At 37.0% G+C, this 26,047-nt stretch overlaps 1 protein-coding gene across 1 annotated transcript; it reads left to right on the forward strand.

The window, feature by feature from the left end:
• The first annotated feature begins 7,223 nt into the window (after positions 1 to 7,223).
• On the forward strand, positions 7,224 to 21,742 carry LOC101172378 (cell surface A33 antigen). The gene is made up of 7 exons (XM_023953344.1): positions 7,224 to 7,411; positions 7,743 to 7,909; positions 7,980 to 8,199; positions 18,479 to 18,643; positions 19,140 to 19,256; positions 19,357 to 19,486; positions 20,569 to 21,742. Exons 1-7 carry the CDS (start codon positions 7,372 to 7,374, stop codon positions 20,972 to 20,974), a joined length of 1,245 nt encoding a protein of 414 aa, XP_023809112.1. The 5' UTR covers positions 7,224 to 7,371; the 3' UTR covers positions 20,975 to 21,742.
• The last annotated feature ends 4,305 nt before the right edge of the window (positions 21,743 to 26,047 follow it).

The following is a 26,047-nucleotide window of genomic DNA, read 5'->3' on the forward strand; positions in this document are numbered from 1 at the left end:
TCTAAAAATAGAATTCACATTAAACTGCAAGATGGCAACAGTCTCTTGGCAACACCACTCAAGTCATGGAGACTCCACAACGGCTAAAAGTCAATGAGGACAACCGTAATAAATAACAAATAAAAAAAACACCTGCCATGCAGAGTAAAACTTACACTCTAATGTTTATTTTCATGGTTGTTGATATAATATTTAATTTATTTATTTTTTTCTTTTTCTTCACCCTGTGTTGGAGTTTTTCTCCACCTTCTGAACATGAGTGGGGAAGAACAGTCCCATCAACAAAGACAACTTCATAAAAGGGTCAACACTTCCTGGATGTGCAGGAGAACATAAGCCCCATCTTTGCATGCAGTTCAGAGATATAAACTTCCATGATTGCAGTTACAATAACTGCTGCCTTTAAACCACTTGAATGGTCAAACAGGCACTCACCAAAAGATGACAAAAACTGTTTCAAAACTCATTAAAAACAGCACTTTACATTTTTTCAATCTATATTATTGTCATCAAAGTGTGTGTCTCAGAAAAAGGAACAGGTTTGGCTTTAGTCATTTTGCGCGCCTGCTTTTCACATGATCAGCAGTTAAATTACAAACAATTGAGTTGGGATTGTAAGAAGATATGGGTCACAATCTTCTTCTTTCATGAAAACCATTTTAGTGCTTCCTGTGCTACATAATACAGAAGTATTCATAACCCCTTTCTTTTGCAGTTTATGGAAATCAAACAGCGCAGTCACACATCACTCTCCTCTATTGAAAGTCTTTCTAAGCAAGAAGGTGCTTACCTGACTTTACAGCTGAAAATATTTAAGCAATAAAACCTGCAGGAATGAGTCTTGTGCAAAACAAAGATCAAGAATATCTATGCAATATCAGAGTCACTAAACAAAATAGTAAGCCAGAGCTGTGGTAGAATACAAAAAATGTGAAACCAAACAATGAGATGAGACATAAATGTTCAGAAGATATCTGATCCACCAAAAAACCCCAAAAGCCAAGCTAAGAGGATTCTCATAAATATATAGAGGTTTAGAAATAAACACCTAATTTAGAGAGTTTGAGCTCAGCTAAACTGTGCATTTAAAAACATTATATCCACAATCTATGGTGAAAAAGCCATGATCCTAAAGGACTTTTAGAAAAATGTTCCTCAGAGAAGATCAGCACATGAATTTTACAGGTAGTAAAGTGCATGAAGAAAAGAAAAACATGGATCCTCTGAGGCTGAAGCAGCTGAAATCAGGGCCTCTTAACTGCCACAAAAGGCTGGTCTGACAGGAGGAGGAGGCACTTGTCATAAAAAAATAAGAAAATGTAATTTATGAGTGTATGTATGTGAGTATGTGCTGCTGCATCCGGCAAGTTACAGCAGGCTTCCTTCCTCAGGACAGCATAAAATAGTCCCACGCTGAATGACAAAGTGCACATAGATCAAGCATGTCCAAAGTCCGGCCCATGGGCCAATTTACACCTTCATTCAAATTTCCACTGGCCCGCAGGCCCCTGTTATAAAATCAATAATATGTGGCCTCCAGCACTTTCTAAAAACTGTGTGTATGATTTTTTGATTGTGATTGGCTACATCAGGTTATAAGCTGTTGTAGTACTGTGTACATGATCTTTAAAACCTCAAGGGCCAAACCAGAAGTAAAAATATATTTCTTTTTCCAATCAAAACCACAGTGGCTTGTAGTTTAGAAGAAAATAACTGTTTTATTTCCCTCTTCACCTGATTTAAATTTAGAACTTAACAGTAAAAGTGGCAAAATATGTAACATTTCATATGAACCCAGATTGAATGTTGACAAAAGCTTTTTTTTCTTTAAATACCACATTTATTGTATTTCTGGTTTTTAAATATGAAATTTACAGTAATTTTGATAACATTTATTTAGAAATATTTATGTTCTATGTGAAGAAATGAAAAGTATTCCAATGCAAAAAATGTAATTCAATAGTTCCTTTGCATTTAATGTTATTATAAGGGTTGAAAGAATGGCTGATTGGTTGGCTCTCATCTCACAAAATAGTTACTTTAAACATGAGATAAAAAGGAAATTACAAAATATTGTGTAAGATTAAAACATGGATATCAAGACAGGTGATGGATAGCTGCAAAGTTGACCCATTGACACCTATTGATGCAAATGTGCATCAAACCACCTCTGTTCCAAAATTACTTTAAACTAGCATCTAAAGCAAAAACATAAGTGATTTTTTTGTCATAGTGGTAAATAAATTCAGATATCAAGGGGTTAACTAACTCAAAAGAACACAGCAAGTATAAGGACAGCTTAACCCACTATCGCCGAGAGCAAAACTATTTACATTAATTTGAATATGTTGTGTGTCAAGTCTGTGCTTCACCAGGGAAGTCTGACATGTCCCAGGAATCGGTGGACCAAAGTCCAAGTTTCTAGTATCATTTTATTATTTTTTTAGGAATTTTTTGTTCTCAAATTCATTATCTTTCAGTTATTTTTTAGCATGTTATTTAGGAACTTCCTCTATATACATTTTTTTATTTTGTTACACATACCACTGTTAAAAATAAAAGGAAACCACAAAAATTTATCATGTTATGTTTTGATCTATTTTTTAAGACAAGAAATTCTTGTTGAGTATATAATATTGGGTAAAAACTACACGACAAACGTGATGGTGCAACCTTTTATAATGAAAGTGGTCTAGGGTTACAAAAAAAGATGTGGAGAAGTGGAGACAGGTGAGGGGTGTGACCTTTCAAGCTAAAAGCGTGGCTCCAGGAACTTCCAGGAACATTATATTTGAAATAAAAATCCTAAAAACTCCAAGAAAACCTACGTCAGATTGCCCAAAGGATGAGAGTTTGGATTTTAATTTCAAATCACAACACTCAGAGCTTTTGTTATGCTCTGAGAGTTAAAAGTGGATGAGAGTCAGGTAAATATTTCATTTAAAATAGCCTCTTCTCTAAAATTAGAAGGCGTGGCTTACTGAGCAGGTTATCTAGGAGTCAGTGCCAGCCTGGGGGGCACAGGGAGGTGGCACATCAGAACAACTTCTGGATTTTCCTTTAAATCAACCACATGTATGATGTTCTGTAAATTAAGTTTTACACACATGATTTCCCAGCTGCCTCATTTACCTGTTTTCCTGGCAACTATTTCATTATTTATATAAGCAAGACATTGTTTATCATTTTAATGAAGAGGAACTGCTCATGTTGTTGCTTCCAAAGTTTATTGGTTTTACTTGGAACTAAATGGCACTCTACTGTTCCAAACAAATATGTTTTTGCTGGACACTGCAATTTAATAAAGGCCATGTCCTTTCTTCATTTTAAATCAGATTTGGATTATTTTCATGCTCCATCATCCTGCTCCTTTGGTTTTCAGTAAAAATGAAATGATCATTAGACAAAAAGCTTACCTGTCTGCAGAGAGGGCCGTGAGCGTGAAAACAGACACCCCGACCGACGTGAGCTGAATAAACGGGATGACTTTACAGCCCACTCTCCCGAACAGCCACTCATCTGACAGGTAACGGCTCGCATCAACCGGAGCGCAGGTCACCAGCAGCAGCACATCCCCGAGCGCAAGGCTCGACATGAACAGAAGAACAAAACGTCTTGATAAGAGTAATGTTGCCGACGAGCCCCAAAACACTGATTACACCGTAAATGGACGCAATGGCCACGCCGGTGCTCCACATTTCTGGTGCTGAGCTGTGGAGAGGAGTGACGTTGCGCGACGCACCGGAGCAGAGAGATGCTCCATCTGTCCCAACGTCAAACCAAGACGTTATGATGTTTGTGAAATCAAACAGGAATGTGTTTTATGCTTAAAATTTGGAATAACTTCAATATGAACAAAAACCAAGTAAACAACAGGTGAGAGAAAACTTTGCATGCGCATGAGAGGGACTTTCAAGCTGCTCGTAAACTCACACGGTAAAAGATTAATGTGGAATTGTGCGCAAATTCATTTACTACAAGTTAAGTTATTTGAAGAAAATCTATAAGCAAAAAGTATAGAGCATCACGCAAATATTACGTACTTAACATTAAATCTATTTTAAACGCATAAAGGAGAAATGTTCACCAAAAGTCTTTGTGTTTATTCTACCTTCAATCTATTCTGTGCGACACTAGAAAAACTCATTCTAGACCAGCCATCTGCAACCTTGGCTCTGGAGCCTCATGGCTCTTTGACTCTTCCTGTGAGGCTATCTGGTTAAAGAATACTGCAATGTTTTTTTATTTAAAAGTTAACATATTTTTGGACTGTGAAGTGCATCAAGCAAAACAGATCAGTCAGATAAATCAAAGCTTATTCTGTTGACAGTTGAAGCAAGCGCACATCACTTCACCAGGCTCCTGACTACAATACCCACAATGCTCCAACAATCCATCAAGTAGGGCAGTTGACCCAAATTGTACATTTCAAAAGATTTTTGAGCGCCGTATACCACACAAAATCAAGTTCAGAGAGCACAACCAGAATTCCTATTTAGGTCGCATCAGATTATAAGGCAGACTGTCGAAAAAAGAAAATTAAGGATTTTAAGTGTGCCATATGCAGAAAGGTCACTTACTTAGTTCTAAATTTAATTTGACATGGTTAGATTCACAAATTTCTGGTCGAGATGTACCAAAAACAATAAAACGAAACTTATAAAGTTTGTTTTTTTCTTTTCTTTTAATAACTGCTGACATCACATCACCTAACTTTTGTTGCATTGACGTGATCCTTTGTGGGACAGGGAGTCTTTTATTTTGGATTTAATTGTGTCAGTCATTGATTCCAAATGTCTACCAATAGTTAATGTGGGACTTTGAACCAAAAATGGAAAAATAATATCTCATAAAAATATAAAGGTCTTTCCCTATTGACTAAGGAAAGTCGTCATGATGCAGCAATGAATAACTGTGCCAAACATTTAACCTTTTCTTTAGCAAAAATGCTATATAATTACATGAGAAGTTCAGAAATGTGTAAGACGTTTAAGTATGTTTGCTGTAGACTGTGGATTTCATTCAAACCCTCAGATACTTTAAGAAGCCTCTCAAGCCATCTACCTGTCACTCATAGAGCTGTTGTGCCTTTGCAGATTCCTTCCATTTGCCTCCATTTCTCTGCTTTTGACAAACACTCAGATAGATGGATTCCTTCCTAGACAGTCACAGACCTCTGGCTGCTGCAGAATAAAGAGACTCCACAGGCAGAGAAAGGACTGCTGTTCCATCAGCCAGTGGTCAAGAAAAGAAATAATCCGCAAAATAACCTCTTATACTGACTTGCTAAAGCAGCCATGCAGCTATGATTACACAGGCACAGACAAAGCAACAGGAGTGACTTCTCCTCCAGCCAGGTGTTTTAATCCACAAATACAAAAACATGTCTAATCTGGCTATTGACTTGTTTTTTTTCTTTGTATATTTCAGGAACTGCCAGTTTTTAGGTGTTATATTAAACTGAAAGCCCATATGTGCCGTGGGCTCTGAATGTGCAAGTAAGGTAAAAAGCCAGGGAAGCAAGGGATCCATTTAGAGAAGAAACTATGGAAAGGATTATTCCACACCTTACAGATGAGAAAGACCTAATGAAATTACAATGGAGAACTTGTTTTCTGTTCATAAACATAATTTTTTAACCTAAAGCATCTTGTAAATAATAAAGGATACACTGTGACTCTTTCAGTGTGATCTAACAAACTAAGCTTTTTACTGTTCAAATAGAAAATTCAGCAATCTTTGGGGAAAAAAATCTTTGGCTTTGTAAGACACAACAAAATGAAACATTAAGTCCTCATCTAAGCTACAATTAAACAATGTTGTATTTGATCATGATTAAATGTACAATAATATTAGAAACACACTATGCTTTCAAATGTCCAAACCCTATTAATACCCAACATAGTGAAACCAAAAAATACAGATAAGATTAAGAATAGACAGGACTATAGAAAGTATTGTTTGAGAATAGTAGTCAATAATTGTGACTAGGAGTGTAACGATTTATTTTAACAATGATTCCATTCATATCATCATTTGTGGTTGCCGAACCGAATCATTGTCAATTTTGGTTCCTTTTGAACGGTCCAATCTACTGACGTAAATTTGAACCAGAATATCAATTGAATCAGTGTGACTCAGAGATAAATACCTGGTACTGAACAGTGCAGCTGAGGTTTTCCAGTTTCCTTGTATTTCTTTCAAGATAATCGAGTGTAAATTAAATATGTGTAAAAACAAACAAGTAAACAAAAATTAATGGGAAATCCATTCACATTATAGTTTCATAAAGCTCAACCCACTGATGTTTTTCCACACCAAAATAATCCAAAGGAGACAATTATTAGAACATTCTAGCACACTATGTGGTCGCATGTCTTTGCTAAATTCAAAGTGCTTCACACCCGTACTCGTGACTGTTGTTTTGCATACCACCTCACAGAATTGCAATCATATTTTCACCAACAGTCATAAACAAGAGACTATTCCTTCAGTGATGCACATGAAGTTGTTTAACCTTGTTTTTTGTTATTTTTCAGTAACATATCAACAATTCAAAGGCCTCTCTAGGACTAAGATATATTTAGTTAGTATACTTCCAAGACCACATGGTGTATGGTCCATGTGCCATACTTGTACTTAGCAAATGTTTGTGACAAAAAAGACTTCAAATGGAGGCCTACTACTTTTAGTTAATTGTTAGATAGTATTTTGAAATAGAAAAAGAACATTCAACCAAAATTTAGTTTAAAAATAAGACAAATTCATTGAAGGTCATATTATTTATTTTGTTTTCAAAGTCTGTCTGTGAATAGTTTGTGTGTAAGTGTAAGACTGACACCCGGGTCTGTGGTTTTCTAGTGTGGTTGTGTGCATCTGTTCATATAACTTGTCAAACAAGTTTGTCCAAAAAAGAAAAAAGAACACTCTGACTTCCATAGAAATCCCATTATGCTCACTTCCTTTTTGCACTCTCTGAGGAAAAACTAAATGTAATACAGTCAAGTACCTGTGCTTGTTCCAACACATTTATCTGGGATTTTTTCTTGTTGTTACTGAGAATTTTTCTGCTAGATGATTAAAGAGAATCCAGTGGAGGTTTTGTGACTCTATGAAAGGAAAGGACAAGCAGATACACGTAAGATGGGCGGGACCAATGACTTACGGGTGCAACGGTAGGCCCAGTGATTGGTGGCAGGCACTGTCAATCATCTCGGGACAGGTGTGGCAGCAGGGGCATCTCAGTCAGGAGTTTCGACAGTGCAGTGCTTAGTTATAGGTGTTTTCGGTTCTCCCCTTTCAAATCAAGTAAAAGCTCCAGAAATACTGGAGCAAAAGTTGTATTTGGCCGATTGAAGTTCATCCTTTACCATGGAGAGCGGCGTGTTTACCTTTTTGCTTCTGTGTACTGGTGAGTAGACAGACGGACAGAGAATGTTCTTTTTTGCTACTACAGACTCGGCCACACCTTGTTCTGCTCGAACACCCAAAGCTTAAAATCAGTTTTATGGGCTTTGTTACCCGTAAATATTTCTAAAATTATTTGTTTATTGAAAAATGAACTAAATGGGGCTTTTACACCACACATTTTCTGTTTTAATGAACCAAATGGACAAAAACTAAGCATAATTCAGGTTTTTGTTCTTATTTATTTTTTATACTTCAGCATAGCATTTGAATTATTCCTTGAAATCAATCTGCTCTATAGTTATAAATGACTTCTTTGTGTTTTGTCCTTACAGTGTGGTTAAATGTTGAAGCCCTTAGTGTAAGTATTCCTCAGAAATCGTATGATGTTCCCAGAGGAGGCAACGCCACAATACCCTGCACATTTAAAACAACGGTCCAAAACCCAAAATCTGCAGTTATCACCTGGTCTAGGAGGCCTAACCAACCTGATGCTGAGGATGTCAGTATTAAAATAATATAAGTACACATGGACATAAATGTTTTATTCTAAGTTTGATTTTTTCCAACAGGTGGTAATCCTTACCTACTTTTATCCCGACGAAAGCTTTGATTTGTCAGAAAGTTTTGATCCAACGCGATTTTCCATTGATGCAAAGGTCCTGACAGGCCAGGCTAATCTTCTGCTCAAATTCCTCAAATTTGAAGATAGCATGCTCTATGAGTGCCGTGTCCAGGTTCGAGGGGATACTACAGGGAACACGGCTGCTATAACAAATGTGGTGGTTTTGGGTAAGTATTTTTACATTCACAGAGACAATTGGTTGGTGGGAGATGAAAAAGGCAGGCAATAAGCTTAAAACCAGACAGATGACTACAAATCCTGTATTTGTTGTCTAACAATGATTTAAGTGGAACTAAGGTCTTCCTAAAAAATGACTTGGTGGCTTTTTGTTTGAATCTCTTACACTCCAATACCATGAACAGAAACTTTTGTACTTAAAACAGAAAAGAAAAAAATGTTTTTATTTTGACTAACTTGTTTAAAGGGCCCGTATCATGGTAATCTTAAGCCTTTCAGAATAAACTATATCCATATATATGATAATATATTACTTTTAGCACACTAAAGGACAATTTCTTTAATGAAATATGTGGTATTTTTGCAAACAATTTTTTTCACCCGGAACAAGGACCACTTAATCTCTTAGGCACCGCCTTTCGCTTCCTTGTGGGTACCGCCCATTTCATGACCTTAATCTAGAGCTGACCTCGGCAGCGTGTCTGCGTTTCACCCACGAAAACAAAACATATCTGAACTTTTGAGAAGATGGATGTGCATATAAATTAAGAGTTTTTGGAGATCACTGCTAGGCCTGCGGAGAAAGTGTGTGTGCGTGTGTGCCTGGGGGCGGTGCTGGCAGCGCAGACTCTTCCTGGATGGGGCTGTTCTCCAGGGTTCTCACTATGAGTGTGAGAACCCACTTCTTTTTTCGTGGATTGGAAGGTGCTGGTGCTCAGAGCGCGGGGTTTAAGAGGAATACTCAGAAATGTGTGAATGGCTCAAAAAACCGCTTTGAGGTTCTTTTTTTGTGATGAATTAACAAACAATACTATTAAAAGCTCTAAAGTTGGTTTTGCATGGTATACGCCCTTAAAAGTACCACTCCAATCATTTTTTTCAATCTATTGTTAAAACATTACTAGTGGTATTTTTATTAGGATTATGCGGTCTTTAGGCAAAATTCGAGAAAATTATCGTTTCCTAGGACATAGTTTCTGAAAACCTGCAGTTGGATAGGTTCTTGTAAAAGAGCTGTTCACAAGACTGACTCATTTGGCTCTTTTTTATATTAATCACTCTGAGTTTATTCATTTTATCCTGAGAATAATCACAGAAAAGATTGATGGGCTGAGATCTGGATCAGCATAGTTCAAATTCAGATTTCCCACCAATAATTGAGTTTGAAATGTTTTTTTCATATTAATTATAGCTTCAGTTCAATTCAATTTTATTTGTATAGCCCAAAATCACAACAACAGTCGTCTCAATGGGCTTCGTACTGGTAATTGTAAAGTAACCATAAAATCAAAATGATCATGAATACATAGAATTCAATAGGAAAATTCTAAACTGAACTACTAAACAGACTAAACTGAACTGGGCATCCCTGCCCTTAGACCCTCCTTCTCGGTGAGGAAAAACTCCTATACTGTTTGACATCTGTGGACAAGATGTTGAAGTCTGATATGGATTCATTGTAAATATTTAAAACTCTTCTGAGTTGATTCTGAGATCACTAGCTACCCTTTGTTTAAAGAGTGTGTATGAGTACTTTGAATTATTTCAGTAATGTAACGACTAAACAGGATGGTCTGCAACTTTTAACACTAAAAGAGCCATTTGGTTCCGATCCTCCTGATGAAGCAGATTTATTTGCAGTAATTTTATGCGATTCTGTAATTTAAGAACTTTTGCTTTTGAACAGAAAGTAAGTACTGCTGTGCAGCAGAAGATAAGAACATGTGATTAAATCTTATTTTAATTATAAACAGTTCTGGCAATAAATTGAATCATCATTAGATATTTTGGAAGATTGATAAATCATGTCATGAATGGTTAAAAACAAGTTTATTTTACTGTTATAAGATCCCCTCATTTTAAAAAATAAACGTGAAAAATGTAACAAAAAAGCCATTTTTATACATGTTTATAAAACAAATCGGGCTACTTTGACACTCCATTAACATTTTGACAAGAATATTTTTTTATTTTTTATTTTTATTTTATTTTATTTTTTTTTGAATTTTAAATGTTTTTTTTTTTTCAAATTTATTTTTTATTGAAAAAGCACAGGATAAATTGTACATTGTTTTGACGTGTTACAATGTTCATGCTTTCTCAGTTTTTTAATTGAAAAACAAAAAAACAAAACAAAATAATAATAAATAAAAAAGGAACATGTGAGGAAGCAGGGAGTTTCAAAACATAAATGATATGACATGATTTCAGATGAAATCTGATCTTACAGGCTTAACATATTCTGTCCATATAGACCAAGTAGCGTAAAAAACATCCAGCCGTATTTGTAAAGAGTGTGAGATTCTTTCCATTATATAAATTCTTTGTACCACATCAATCCAGTCTTCTGTCGTTGGTTGTTCAGGTTTAAGCCATTTTCTGGTTATTGCTTTCTTACTGGCTGCCAGCAGAATGTAGAGCAGTTTCTTATTTTTGTTGTCTAGGCCATCAATTTTACTCAAAAACAGACTTTCAAAAGATAAGGGGAAAACAATAGAAAACACATTTTGCAGATGTTCATGTATGTCAGACCAATACTTCTTGATAATCACACAGTCCCATAATATATGGAAGTGATTGGCTCCATTGTTACCACACCTCCAACATTTACTATTTCCTAGGTATTTTTTTTGAGAGGGTGTAGTAAAAAACCTCATTATGCTTTTCCAACAGAATTCACGCCAAATGTTTGATCCTGTTGTGATCCATTGTTTCCGACATATTTGTTCCCAATCCTCCTCTGTGATAGTGAGCTGTCCTTCTCGTTCCCATCTTTCCTTTACATAGTATGTGTTCTCCCCCTTGTGCGACAAGATACTATTGTATAACTTAGAAATTATTTTCGTAGGGCATATTGCTTTTATTAACGTTTTAAAAGTTTTAAGAAACCTTGGGTCATCTGTGGATATTTTAATTTTTTGATTGAAATAGTGCCGGACCTGTAGATATCTGAAGAAATCGTCAGAAATTAACCCGTGTTTTTTTTTTAGGGTATCAAATGTTTGAAATGCTCCCTTATGAACAAATGAGTTGAAATCAGTTAGCCCTTTGGCAATCCATAACTTAAATCTACCATCATACTTGTTGGGGGTGAACTCTGAGTCGTACGCACACCATCTGAGAATTTTTGAGTCTTCCATCAAGTTGCATTTTTTAACTGTGTCATTCCAGGTTTTAATCATCATATTCAGTAAGGGGTCATCTTGTAAAGGAAGTTCCCCCTGTAACTTGATATCTGCTAATAAAGCTTTTAATGGCATTTTTTCAAAAGTTTTCAGCTCTAGATCTTTCCACCCTGCAGTGTAAACTGGAGAACACATGCAGATAAGAGGCCTCAGCTGGGCAGCACAGAAATAGTCTTGTAGACAAGGAAGATTTCTGCCACCCTGATCTGTTTTTAATTGTAAGGTTTTATATTTAATTCTGGGTTTTTTCCCTCTCCATATGTATCTTGATAACATCTTATCCCATTCTACAAACTGCTTTTGGGGTATGGGAAATGGTAAACATTGAAATAAATATAACATTCGTGGTAATATATTCATTCTTATTGAGTCAATCCGTGAGTGAAGGTCTAAAAATGGTATTGCATTCCACCTTTGTAGATCTGACTGTAGTTTAGTATTAAGTGGTCCATAGTTCACTTCAAACATCTTTGTAAAATCTTTGTGCAGAGCAATGCATAAATATTTAATTGAGTCTGCCTGCCATTCCCATTTGTACTCGTCTTTAATATTTTGAGGAGGGCTGTAGTTTAAAGTTAAAACCTGTGTCTTGTTTACATTAATTTTATATCCTGACAGAGTGCCAAAATCTTTAAGGGAGTTCATAATTATTGGTAGAGTTTTTGTAGGTTGAGATATAGTTAATAGTAGATCATCTGCGAATAAGGAAAGCTTTTGTTCCTTTCCTGAAACTTTTACTCCTTTAATGTCTGCTCTTTGCCTGATCCATTGCCCAAGAGGTTCAATGTATAATGCAAATAAAAGGGCAGACATGTTACATCCCTGCCGCGTTCCTCTCTCTAAGGTTATCGTCTCAGTGAGGTCTCCATTGATTTTAATCCTGGCTGTTGGTTTGTTATATAACCCTGAAATTGTCTCAATGATTGATTTGCAAAAGCCAAATTTGCCGAGTACTTTATATAAAAAGGTCCACCTCACCGAGTCAAATGCCTTCTCGGCATCCAGGCTGATCACTAGAGTCTCCTGTTTTTGTTGAACAACTTGATGAATTATGTTTAGTACTTTCCTGATGCTGTCCTGTGTCTGTCTCTGTTTAATGAATCCTGTTTGGTCCTTATGTATCAGCATTGGGAGAATTGTTTCCAATCTCCGTGATATTATAGAAGTGAATAGTTTGTAGTCGATGTTTAAAACACTAACTGGCCGGTAGTTAGCACAATCCAGTCTGTCCTTTCCCTCTTTGGGGATTATTGAGATTATTGCTTCGTTCCAAGACAATGGAGTCATTTTTTTCTCCATCACCCAGTTAAATGTTTTTAATAAGGTTGGAATTAGATGAGTTTCCATCGTTTTATACCATTCTGGACTAAACCCATCTGCTCCTGCCATTTTTCCGCTTTTTAGTTTTCTGATCGCAAATTGAATTTCTTCACTAGTAATTGCTGTAAGCAATTTTTCATTTTGCTCAACTGTTAGAGTTGGCAAATCCAAATTTTTTAAAAATGCATCTATTTGGTCACTATTATTTAGGTTTGTTTCTGAGTAGAGATTTTTATAGTATTCATGAAAACACTGTTGAATTTTCTCCTGGTCCGTTTCAATTTTTTTACTTGAAGGATTTTTTATTTTATAAATTGCTCTCTCTGCTTGTTGTTTTCTCAGTTTATAAGATAGAAGTTTAAAAAGATTTGCTGCCTACTTCATAATATTTTTGTTTCATTAAAACAAGTTTTTTCTGTACCGCCAGTGTATTGATGTCGTCAATTTCTTTCTTTAATTTTATAATTTCAGTCTTATTTTTGGTCTTTACACTTTGGAAATGCTCCTGTTGAAGTTTTAACAGTTTTTCTTCTAAGCACTTCAGTTTCTGTTGATTAGCTTTTTTCTGGTAGGATGAGATGCTAATTATTTTCCCTCTCAGAACTGCTTTTAGAGCATCCCAGAGAGTTCCTGATGATACCTCACCATTATCATTATGTATTAAGTATTCTTTAATTTCATAGCTTAATTTATCTTTGATATTTGGATAATTTAAGATGTTATTGTTTAATCTCCAAACAGTAGCTCTTTTCTGTCCAGCCAAGTAGAGACTCACTGTAACTGGATCAGTGACGTGCAGTCAGGAGAGGCAGGTGAGGCACAGCCTCACCTGTCATTATGGGAAGAAAAGAGAAAAAATAAATTCAATTATTATATTTAATCAGTAAGTTGTGCTTTGCGGTCATTTTCCATTTAAATGTACCATTTTTGGGTGTTTTTTCTTTTCAAAATCGCTGAATTCCCGCATTTGCCGTTCAGATACTAAGTGACCTGCGATGAGGCACCAGCCCGCTGAGCCTCACCTTGGATTGCGCAATACCTATGCAGTCAGACGGTACTGCTGTCTCTCTGTATGTCGGTTCAATCACTTGTACTATATGAGCTGAGTTTAAATAATTTAGCAGATGTATATGATGCACAGTGCTTGTTTTTATAAATAACTGTATGTGAGGGACGTGTTTCTTGTGCTGAGCGCTAAACGACGGCGAAAAAGCCGCTGGGTGAGGCCAGACATTCTCGTGCCTCATGTTGCAGTTCTCGTGCCTCATGTTAGGGGGCGCCGGTGAGCCCTGAGATTATGACGCTAAAAATACTAGAAGAAGTGATAGCAAGCGGCAAGTCATTTTCTTCAGAAGGAGCGGCGTATGGACTTTATTTACAACTAAAGGTAAGACGATAATAACGTTTGTGCTTTTTTCTATGCTGCAGTTTGTATATGAAAAAAAACATGTTGAAATTATATTTTAAACAAAACGTTAACTGTTGTCAATCAAATGGTGAATAAGTTACTCAGTTATTTATACTCATGGTTCATATGTTTGTAAATCTGACTGATGACGTCAGTGCCTCACCAGCCATTAACCTCACCGCACGTCACTGAACTGGATTATGGTCAGAAATTGCACAAATTCCAATATCACTGTTTTTCACTCTTAGTAGGTAATTTTTGAACATAAATATGTAATCTAGACGGGAGTACGCGTTATGCGGATGTGAGTAGTGAGTATATTCTCTTTTTGTTGGATTATTTTCCCTCCACACATCAACTATGCCCATTTCCTCCATGAGATGTCTCATCTTTTTCCCAATCTTTCTATAGTCACCTTTGCCATTTGAGGAATCGAGAGAGTTATTTAATACAATATTGAAGTCTCCGCCGCATATCAAGGTTCCTTGACTTTTTGTTGAAATTATTTCAAAAATATGTCTATAAAAAGACCAGTTGCTACCAGGGGGAACGTACACATTTAGTAATGTTATTAGAATACTATTGATTTTTCCTGTTATCATTATATACCTGCCTTCTTTGTCTTTGTATTCTGATACATGTTGATAATTCACTGCCCCAGCTATCAGGGTGGCCACCCCTGTCCTCCGCCCTGAGCTATGGGAAGAATAGAAAACGTGTTTAAAGCCCATTTTATTCAACTTTAGATGCTCAGCCTCTGGGAGATGTGTTTCTTGTAAAAAGACTATTTCTGCTTTATCTTGTTTTAGTTTGGATAATGTTTTCCACCTCTTAACTGGATTATGTAAGCCATTGATATTAAGTGTAAGCAGTTTTACGTTTCTGTCATACATAATGTTTCACATTTTAGTATTTTGCACATATATTCCCTGCTCCTCATTTTGAACACTGAACTCTGAACAGAAAGAAAACTTAACAGTTGAACATAACTAAAAACAAATGTAGGTAACTTAAACTTCCAAGGTAGGGGTCTTAGAAATAGACCCTGTTGAGCCTCTAAAGGCAGTGTCCTCCTCACTTTGGTAGGGGGGGCCCTTTTGAGCAGGGCTTTAGGTGTGGGAGATTGTCCCACCGACAGAACCACGTATAATGTCAGTTACTTATACACCTGATGACCATTACGTCTCAATATTTTTATTTGAATTAAAGGTAAAAGGTAAAAATAAGAAAATAAAAATAAGATCTCCTCAGACAAGTTCTAGTAGATTCTGATTTATCAGAAACGGAAACCAAAGTTACCATTGGGAAACCTTTCCAGGGTATTTATAAAACTCACTCCACCGCTGGGTCAGCACCGGTTCTCCTGAATGCTCTCAGTTTTTCTTTATAACTCGGACCCGGTGGGCCTGGTGCAGTGCGGCCGGTCCCTCTAGTCACCCTGTTCCAGGTGTTCAGCTGCTTGTATCGCTCCAAAACAGATTCCGGTGGTTTGATGACCTCCACAGGAAATCCTCTTTCGCTCATGTCCTCACTTGCTTCTGTCGCTGTGTTGTAGATCTTGACTCCATCAGCATACTTCACCTTCAGCCTTGCAGGAAATAGGGTTTGAAACTGGATCTGCTTGTCTTTTAGAATCCTCCGGATAGCTGCATATTCTCTTCTTTTCTTGAGAATGAGTGGAGGGTAGTCATTGTCCAAAGATATCTGTTTACCTTTCCAGGTAAAGCCTTTTTGTTGCCATGCTTTGCGGAGTATTTGCTCTTTGGTTTTGAAGCTTAAAAACTTCACCAGAATAGAGCGTGGTGAGGCTCCGTTAGGGGGGGGGGCGGCCCTAGTGAGCGATGGGCTCGTTCGATGTTTATATTCTCCGCGCCCTCTAGCTTCAAACCTTCACGAAGTAAAGTTTCCACAAAAGCACTCATTGAGGGGGAATCTCGCTCAGATGTTTCTGGCACACCATAAATCCGGATGTTTTCTCTCCTTTCGCGGCTTTCCAGGTCCGTTAGCTTGTCTGTTAGCTTCACGTGTACCTGCATTAGCTCCACCATAACGTCTTTCATTGTTTGGATTCGCTCCTCTGCTTTTTCAATCCTCCCCTCAGCTTCTTCCATTCGGTTATTCACTTTAGCGATGTCTTCTTTAATACTTTCCAATTTTTCGTTGTTTTCTTGGCGAAACGCTCTAAGCTCTTGCAGCAGTATATTGTATTCTGCCATTTCGCTTGTGTTAGCAAACGTTAACTTAGGTGGTAAGCCTCCGGTGACAAGCTTTAGCAGCTAACGTTAGCCCGTTTCAAAGTCAGTTTGCTTCCACCAATTCGCTGCAAAACACTGGTCTTTGGTGTTCTCTCTTTGCCCTCGATGTTATATTCAACTTACATAGTTGATTTCGCCGTTCCCGGGGCTTTTTTTGACTGATTTCTCTGGTTCAGTCGGGAGCTCTCCCACTACACAGCCATCCCGATGATGTACAAACCGGAAGTCTCGACACAAGAATATTTTTAACAACACAGAAAAACTTAGTCATGACTACAACTCCAGAACGACGACTGAGCCCCCCCGAATCCCACCATCCATGCTGTTGCTGACTGCATTGACTGCAGCTCTGAGGCACTCTTAATTTTTTTTTCTTTTATGGAGGTACCTACACAAATCGTGTTTGCACATCTGATGTAAAATTTGCATTTGAAATGAGAAGGATGAACTTGTTGAAGCTTTTATGTTTAACGTGTCAAACTCCAGGGGTCGGAGAAAAAATATCAATCATGACTCGATTTCCATTATTCATGTTCATGAGCCCTTCAAAAGATTCGGTCTATTTGTGAACGTCACATCTCTGCTCATAAGAAATTCCCCTCTGAGTTGTGGGTGCGACCATTGGTGCTGAGTAAGCCTGTGCTGATATCCCATCAACCTTTTGTTTTACTCTTTCCCTCTAGCTCACAACCCCAAGCTAACATTAGCAGCGCACCAAAAATGGTGACTAATTTCAGAGCTTTTAGCAGTACACTAAAGCCATATGCCAGCTCAGACGAGGAAAATGAAGACGTTGGTGGATCCATTTGTCTGCAAGTGGATGCAGAGCAGGGAGCTTTTGGCCCAACTAGCGTATTTTCTATGACACAAATAAGTAGGGGTGGGCGATACAAGGACTTTGGGTATGGATCCGAGACCAAGTACTTACAGGGCTAGTATCACAGGAATACCAGTGATACTTTTTTTCTTGAAATGCTTGGTTATAGAATAATTTCGGATATATATATATATATATATATATATATATATATATATATATATATATATATATATATATATATATATATATATATATATATATATATATATATATATATATATATATATATATATATATATATTTTTTTTACAAATTAAATGTATAATAAAGCACAGGACAGACTTTTGGCAAATTACAATGTTAACCAATTACAAAAAACAGAAGTAAACGTACATCAATTATAGGACATGTATATTAAAAATGGCATAATAAAATAATAAGAAATAGTGCAAAATTAAAAAACGTTAGTATAAAACCACAACAAACAAATGAGTTTGTAAAAGTTCTAAAAAAACGTAACATCATAAATATGACATAAAGCATAAGTATGTGCGTGTGAGCTGTAGTTGTACTGTTTACATGTTGACATGTTTGTATGTGAAGATTTGTGAACATTTGAGTGTATGTGCGGACAGGTTCCGCCCCTGTAGACTAAAATTTATACCTGAAAGCAATGATGGTAAACTTCCAGGAAGTCGACTCGCCTCCCATTTTCTCCCTAACCCTTAACCAACCCCCCCCCCCCCCCCCTCCCTTCACGCCCGCATCTCTAACATCCCTCATCCCTCTCACTTCTTCCCTGTTATTCTTTATCCGTCCGGTCCAACGAAATGTTATAAATATAATTAATATAAATAATGTTTTGCCTTAATTACAAAAGGGATTCACACAAATATACACCTTGGCCATCAGAAGATGCATAACCCCCTATTGTAACAGTAAAATCTGTTCAACACTAGAGGCCTTCAACTCAGCTGTTTGCTCAGCTGTTGAATAGGACAAGTTAAAAAAAATTCTTTATACATGTCTTCCATCATGAGAACAATCCTACAAGAACATGTTAAAACACCAAAACCACAGTTTTCATTGGAGTGGCTCTCTAAAGCCTTTTATTTAAGGATAATACGATTTTAAAGGTATATATTTTTGGAAAGATCAGATATTTGCTTTACTTTAGTAATCTCCAAAAAGATTATACGTTAATACTGATGTGTTGTACCAAAATGACTCTAGTCACTTGATTCCTAAAGAACCTGTTTTGTTTTTGTTCCTTTTCCTAAGTGCCTCCAACCAAGCCCATCCTCAATGTGCAGGGAAAGCCTGAGTACGGCCAGAACATCAATCTCACCTGTGTGTCTGAGGAAGCTTCTCCCTCTCCCACATACAAGTGGGAAAGTTATGATGTTCTGAACAATCTTCGTCCTCTAGACCCCAAATCTACTGTCAGTAAGTGCTGGAGAAGAATGGATACCTCTCTGGAACAACTACGACTGTGATTATGGTGAAATTGGCACTTTGCTAACATTAAAGCTTAGTGTTTGTGAAAAGGAGTCACTTCTTTGTCAGATTGGGCAGTTTTGAGGAACCTCACATGTCCCTAACCTGCATGACAGCATTGTTGTTTTACCACAGAAAAGTTATGAGGAAGAAAAGGAAAACGCTCTGTATGGCACAATGCTTTGTATGATATTTACTATGAATTTCAACACTATTGACAAAATGTAAACATCATTGACATTTACAGCAACTTGTACTTCATATCATTACAAACATACGTAGACTCTGGTTTAGCTTATATTTTAGACTGATTTAATACTTTAGTAATTCTTCATAATACTTTATTAAAATAAAACTGCAATTTCCAAACAAACAAAATTAGAAATCAATGTATTCTGTATTTTATTTTAAAAAATACTAACATGTACACTTTTGTGCTTCGCAGAGGGAGGAATATTGAGTCTTTTTAACGTAACCAAAGAGACGTCGGGATACTACATCTGCACATCCACCAACAAAGTTGGCTCTGCTTCAAGCAACTTCACGCTCTCGGTTTTGCCGCGTATGTTGTCTTATGAATTTTATTTTAGGACATACTTCTTTGCATCATAACTCATATTTGTCTCTTGTTCCTTAACTTTTAATGTCCTTCGATCTTGTAGCATCCCTGAACATTGGCAGTACTGCAGGAATCATTGGTGGAGTTGCTGCCGCTTTGATTTTACTGGTTATCATCATCTGTTGCTGCTACTGTAGAAAGAAAAAACAACAGGAGGAGGCTTATGCGATGGGGTAATGTTAAAAATCAATTTACACACTTAAACCTTTGTACATTTAAAGGCAAACAAGGAGTCTCCACAATTTTAGAATGTGCATCTTTGGACATTTTAATTTTCAACTTTTTTATGCTAAATGCTTGTTTGATAACAAGACATTACCAGTTTTCTCCAGTAATGCCTAAATTATGTGGAGTTTTTTAAACTGAATTTAGTAAAAGTCTGTTCAAATTTTGAATGGACCTTTTCACTTCTCTGCAACCCAGATTTTATGCAAAGTGTACATAAATATGGGACATGAGATTTGACAGATTTGTTGCTAGAGACTAAATACCTAACATGAGTTGCTTCTCACACAAATGAGAGACTTGGACTTGGGTCTTCTACAGAAAGCCAGGTGAATCAAAAACAGAATTTAATAAAGCTATCACACAAAAAGTTATTCAGTTATTTTAAAGAAAGCATTAATTAAAAAATGGTGCATAACAAATAGTCCAATGTGTTTCATATTTTCTTTAGGTTTAAAGAAAACATAATTTAATTGTCTAATCCAGTTGCTGCTGAAGTTTAGTTGATATTAGATCTTCAAACTTAAATATTTTAGACAAATGGAGTAACAATTATAACTGGGTTACAACAATTCTACGGCAAAAACTCTTTGAATGGATATTTGACTAATTTCTATTCCAAGTTATTTAACTTTAAACTTCATGCATGTTTTGTCTCCTTAAGACATCCAGACCTACATGTCCCCAGTCACCTCTTTCATATCCTCTAGGAGATTTTGTAGATTTATTATCTCCAATATGTTTGCGTCTCCCAGGAAACTCTCTCTGATTAAACAATTGCCACATACCTGTTTTCGAAACAAATAACTTATGAAACAAATGACTGAATGAAGTAGAGATTTAAACTTTCATGAAGTACCATCTATATACATTAGAGAAAATATTTATTTGCAACACAGTAATACATTTATCTTTGTTCTTGTGTTGCACGAATTTAACATGTACTTGGTTTGAAGCATTGCTCTAGATTTTTTTTCCTATTTCAAATTAGTTCACAATAATACCTAACCCTTGTTAATGTGAATTGCAGAGCTCCTGAGTACACTGACAAAGACCCAGACGGAAATGATGAAAATCACCACCCTCAAGAGAGCTCAGTGGTTTACAGTGATTCCAAGGGCCCCATAACTCGACGGGATCAATATGAGGAAAAGTCAGAGCACAATGATGACAGGCGCAGTGACATTAATGATCGACGCAGAGATTATGATGACCGCCGCAGTGACTTTGATGACCGCCGCAGTGACTTTGATGACCGCCGCAGTGACATCAATGACCGTCGCAGAGATTATGATGACCGGCGCAGTGACTTTGATGACCAACGGAGCAACTACAGCGACCGTCGTGACAAGTACAGTGATCGCAATGAGCGCTATGATGACGACCGCCATTATGATGATGAGCGCCGTTATGACGATCGTAGAGGGCAGCGCTAAGACAACGATGGCTGCTAACTAAAACAGATCATTAGTACAACTTTAGAGGCCACAAAGCAAGGTTAGAGTAAGACTATCCAGCAGATTGAGATGCATTAAAACCACCTCTGTCTTGTATTTAGTGGTTGTGCAGATGATTGCCGTTATCAATCTATTGATCACAACTGAAAAAGCTAAAAAACAATGTCAACTAAATTTTAAAACTTTCTAAGTTCCTCAGGACAATCTGCTATATCTTCAGCTCTAATTGTGCAATTGAAGACTTGACAGGCAATAACACATTCAGTAGAAAATTCAATCCCAGTTTAGCTTGATATCAGGTTTTTGAAGCAATTATTGTTGGATAGGGTGAATCTACTTCTGTAGGACTAAATATAGCCACAGATGGCATTGTAAATATATTTTTTAATAGCATAATTTTGATAAAATTACGAAATGTAAAAGGACATTGAAATGTATGTAATGTTGGTAATGTCTTCTGGGGACCATGCAACATTGTATTAGAATAACTGCTTCATGACTACTTCTTCAAATAGGACAATTCTACACAGTGACTTCTTTAACTATTTGTGTAACTGTAAAGAATTTTCATGAGAAATTTTTAACTTGGAGTGTTCAGTAGGAGAACAACTATTTGTAAATTATTCTTATATCTTTCTATTTTTGCATGCAAGTATTGATATTCTCATGTCTGATAACCTCTGGGGTTGGTAACGGGGTCATTTTAGTTGTATTGTTTTAATAAAGCTTCTTATGTATACATTTAAAGCATTTCTCTAATGGTTTGTTACATTTAGAATTCATGAATATTAGTTGGCTAACATTCATTTGACCCTGGTTTTATGGGTCAAATATGGCCAGCAGAGAATAGGCTACTGGCTATTGTATGCGTCACCTCAAAGCTGTGGGTTGCTCTGTGGGTCAAAAATCACCCAATGTGCCTCACAGCACACAAAAACACCCAGACACACAGGCTCTTTTCACCAACCCTATCCCACGTAAACTCAAACATTCATGTAGAATCGCACACACTAAAACAATCATATTGTGTTTCATGCATGCTAACAACACATGCATACCTGGTCTGAATAGTTTTAAATATAATAAAAAGCCAGATTTGTTATCAAAAGATTTTTATGGGTTTAAGTGTACTTTTACAAGACATTCAAACCATCCATTTATCCATTCATCTTCTTCGCTTATCTGGAACCAGGTCACGGGGGCAGCAGTTTAAGCAAAAATGCCCATACTTCCCTCTCCCCGGCCACTTCCTCCAGCTCCTCTGGTGGGACCCCGAGTCGTTCCCAGGCAAAACCTTCGAAGGCTATGTCTTAGACCTACTTGAAATATTTCTGTTTAAGTGCTGCAAAAGGCCTGATGATTGCCTATGCAAGTGGAAAAAAATCAATTTAGGAAAATTCTATCTAATTTTCATAAACTTAGATTTTTATATAATCCTGACCAAAAAGTAAGATGCATACATAATGTCATTGATAGATTGGATGTTCCTTGCCTTCCTAAATGTATTGGAAACACTTTTTTTTTGTCTTTGACTGAAAACAAATATAAAGAAAAAAATCAAACACTTCGTATCATTCCCAATTTTTTAATATGTATTTAATTATTTTTTGATAAATGTTATTTACTTGGAAAAAATGCTAACAGGAATTTTTAAGGCAAAAAATAGTCACAATTTGTTTCTGGTGGGACAATTTTAGGCATAGGATTAAAACAAGAGACTCATTTTACATTCAAGTTTCACCAAAACTATAACATCCGTTGAGATTCAGCTAGATTTACCTGTTTTTATGAGTGACATAAAGTAACCTCGCATTATGTTAAAATTCGAAGAAACGAAATTATTGACTGTATGGGGGGGCAAATATGTGGTTCTGTTTTGAAGAACAAATCAATGTGTTAGAGAGATCAGGGTAGGTAGATTATAAAACGCCAAAGAAAAGTTTTCACCAAAAAAAATCAACTTCGAATCACAGGTTTTACTTTGGCTCTACCCAATCCTGTGTTACAGTTCGTGTGCTGGTAAATGATGTGCATTTTTTCTGATGTTTGAGTGTATTTTCCGAGGTGGAGAGTCATTTTTCTGATCATTTTGTTGCCATATGAATGCAGCATTTCTCCAAGTTTGCATGTTTCTTGAGGGACATCAACCCACTGTTGCATTGGTGCTGAAATTACAGTAAAAGCCAGTTTTAAAATAAAAGCACAATAAGAATATATATATATATATATATATATATATATATATATATATATATATATATATACACAGTCAGGACCATAAATATTTGGACAGAGACACATTCTTTCTAATTTAGTTTCTGTACATTACCACAGTGAATTTTAAATAAAACAACTCATATGCCATTAAAGTGCAGACTTTCAGCTTTTATTCCATGGGTTGAACAATAAGATTGCATAAAAATGTAAAAAACTAAAGCATTTTTTAAACACAATACCTTCATTTTATGGGCTCTTAAGTTATTGGACAAATAAAATAACTGAAAGCAAAATGGTCATTGCATGCTCAATTGGGTTAAGAACAGGTGACTGACTTGGCCATTCAAGAATATTCCACTTCTTTGCTTTAATAAACTCCTGAGTTGCTTTGGCTGTATGTTTTCGGGTCGTTGTCCATCTGTATTCTGAAACGCCACCCAATCAGTTTGGCTGCATTCACCTGGATCTGCGCAGACAGTATGTCTCTGAACACCTCAGAGTTCATTGGGCTGCTTCTGTCCTGTGTCACATCATCAATAAACACTAGTGTCCCAGTGCCACTAGCAGCCATGCACGCCCAGACCATCACACTGCCTCCAGTGTTTTACTGTTGATGTAGTGTGCTTTGGATCATGACCTTCTCCACACTTCTCCATTCTTTTCTCTTGTCGTCATTCTGGTAGAGGTTGATTTTGGTTTCACCTGTCCAAAGAATGTTTTTCCAGAACTGTGCTGGCTTTTTTAGATGCCTTTTAGCAAAGTCCAATCTAGCCTTCCTATTCTTGAGGCTTATGAGTGGCTTGCATCTGTAGTGTACCCTCTGTATCTACTTTCATGCAGTCTTCTTTTTATGGTAGACTTGGATATTGATACGCCTACCTCCTGGAGAGTGTTGTTCACTTGGTTGGCTGTTGTGAACTGGTTCCTCTTCACCATGGAAATGATTCTGCGATCATCCACCACTGTTGTCTTCCATGGACGTCCAGGTCTTTTTGCGTTGCTGAGTTCACCAGTGCTTTCTTTCTTTCTCAGGATGTACCACACCGTTGATTTTGCCACTCCTAATACTGTAGCAATTTCTGGCATGTTTTTTTCTGTTTTCTCAGCTTAACGATGGCTCCTTTCACCTGCATGAAGAGCCCCTTTGACCACGTTGTCTGTTCACAGCAAAATCTTCAAAATGCAAGCACGAGGCCGCCTCTTATTCTTCTTCTTGTGGTTTTATTGGCAGGAGGCACCAACGTGAAGGTGCATTACCGCCACCTACTGTGTTGGAATGTGGGTCAGAGTGGGGACTACCTAACAAAAAAACAAAAAAAAAAACACCCCTAAATTTTCCTCAATAACCTGGTCCTGCTCAAATAACCTATTATCACACCATTTAAATTCTCCTCCCCTCCCAGAAGCTTCTTCAAACTCCGCTGTTCACCCTCTATCAACCGTACTCTACTTTCCAGCTGTCGTCTTTCTTCCCCATACAGTTCACAATGACGTGGAAGGCGCTCCACTGACTCTTCACCTTTCCCGCACTCACACAAACCAGTTGGGTGTTTCCCTATAAGATCCAATGTATTATTTAAACCAGCGTGTCCCATTCTCAACCGTGATATTATGCCGTGATCTCTGGCGTTTACTCTGACATTCAAACCTCTCCCTACTTTGTCTTCAATGCTAAGTAAATGTCGACCTTTCCTCTCCCTTTCCCATTGTGTCTGCCATTCTACCATAATACGCCTCCTAATAATCGCCCTAATTTCCGTTCTACCTATTGGAATTTTCATCTCTATACCCTGTTTCAACGCACTTTTCGCCAGAAAATCAGCCATTTCATTTCCCTCCACCCCGCTATGTTCTGGTACCCACATAAATCTGATGCTTATTTTCAATTTTCCCAACCTGTACAAACTCTCATTAATTTCATACAATATATCTGATCTGCTGTCAGAAGAATAAAACTTCAGAGACATCAAAGCTGACAATGAGTCTGAACAAAATATACCATCTCCAATTCTATTCTGTTCTGTTCTTACCAGTGTAAACTATATGATATTGCCAACATTTCAACTGCAAAAACTGAAAGATCCTTTGACGTCTTAATTCCGACATATTTTCCCAATGTAGGGCATGAGTTCTCTAATCAACTCCAGGCCTTTTATCTGCTTCACTCATAATGACATAACAAGGGAATTGCCCACACCTGCCCATGCAATAGCATGGAAGTCAATTGTCCAGTTACTTACCAGCCCATGAAATGAAGGGATTGTGTTTAATTGTGCTTTAGTTTAGTTTCTCACAATTTTATGCAATCCTTTTTTTCAACCCATGGAATAAAAGCTGAAAGTCTGCACTTCAATGGCATCTGAGTTGTTTTATTTAAAAATCCCTGTGGTAATGTACAGAAACTAAATTAGAAAGAATGTTTCTCTGTCCAAACATTTATTGTCCTCACTGTCTATATATTCATTTTCAATCAAAATTAAAGCATGTTTTCCTTCAGATGTCATGTTATTTCTTTCTCTAATGAGGTGGATTACCAAAACGTGCCATGCATATGCTCCTGGACGGCCCTTCTCTACAATGTGAAGAGCCTGGGTGTCATCCTGGACAGCTCACTATCTTTTCAATCTCATATCAATAACATTGCTCGGTCTGCCCATTTTCACTTATGTAACATAAATTGCCTACGTCCTTCCCTTACCATCCACTCTGCCTCTATTCTGGTTCACAGTCTGGTCTTTTCTCGCTTAGATTACTGCAATTCCCTCCTTTTCAATCTCTCAATAAGCTCCAAATGGTCCAAAACTCAGCTGACCGCATCATCTCCTGAATCTCTCA

Source organism: Oryzias latipes, chromosome 3 (assembly GCF_002234675.1).
Source record: "Oryzias latipes chromosome 3, ASM223467v1".
Taxonomy (NCBI): Eukaryota; Metazoa; Chordata; class Actinopteri; order Beloniformes; family Adrianichthyidae; genus Oryzias; species Oryzias latipes.

Bases quoted from the DNA above. Each gene is read 5' to 3' on its own strand.
- LOC101172378 (XM_023953344.1), top strand. From the start codon at position 7,372: ATGGAGAGCGGCGTGTTTACCTTTTTGCTTCTGTGTACTG. The intron at 7,412-7,742 runs GTGAGTAGACAG...TTGTCCTTACAG, and splicing joins CTTTTTGCTTCTGTGTACTG to TGTGGTTAAATGTTGAAGCC. The intron at 7,910-7,979 runs GTCAGTATTAAA...TTTTTCCAACAG, and splicing joins ACCAACCTGATGCTGAGGAT to GTGGTAATCCTTACCTACTT.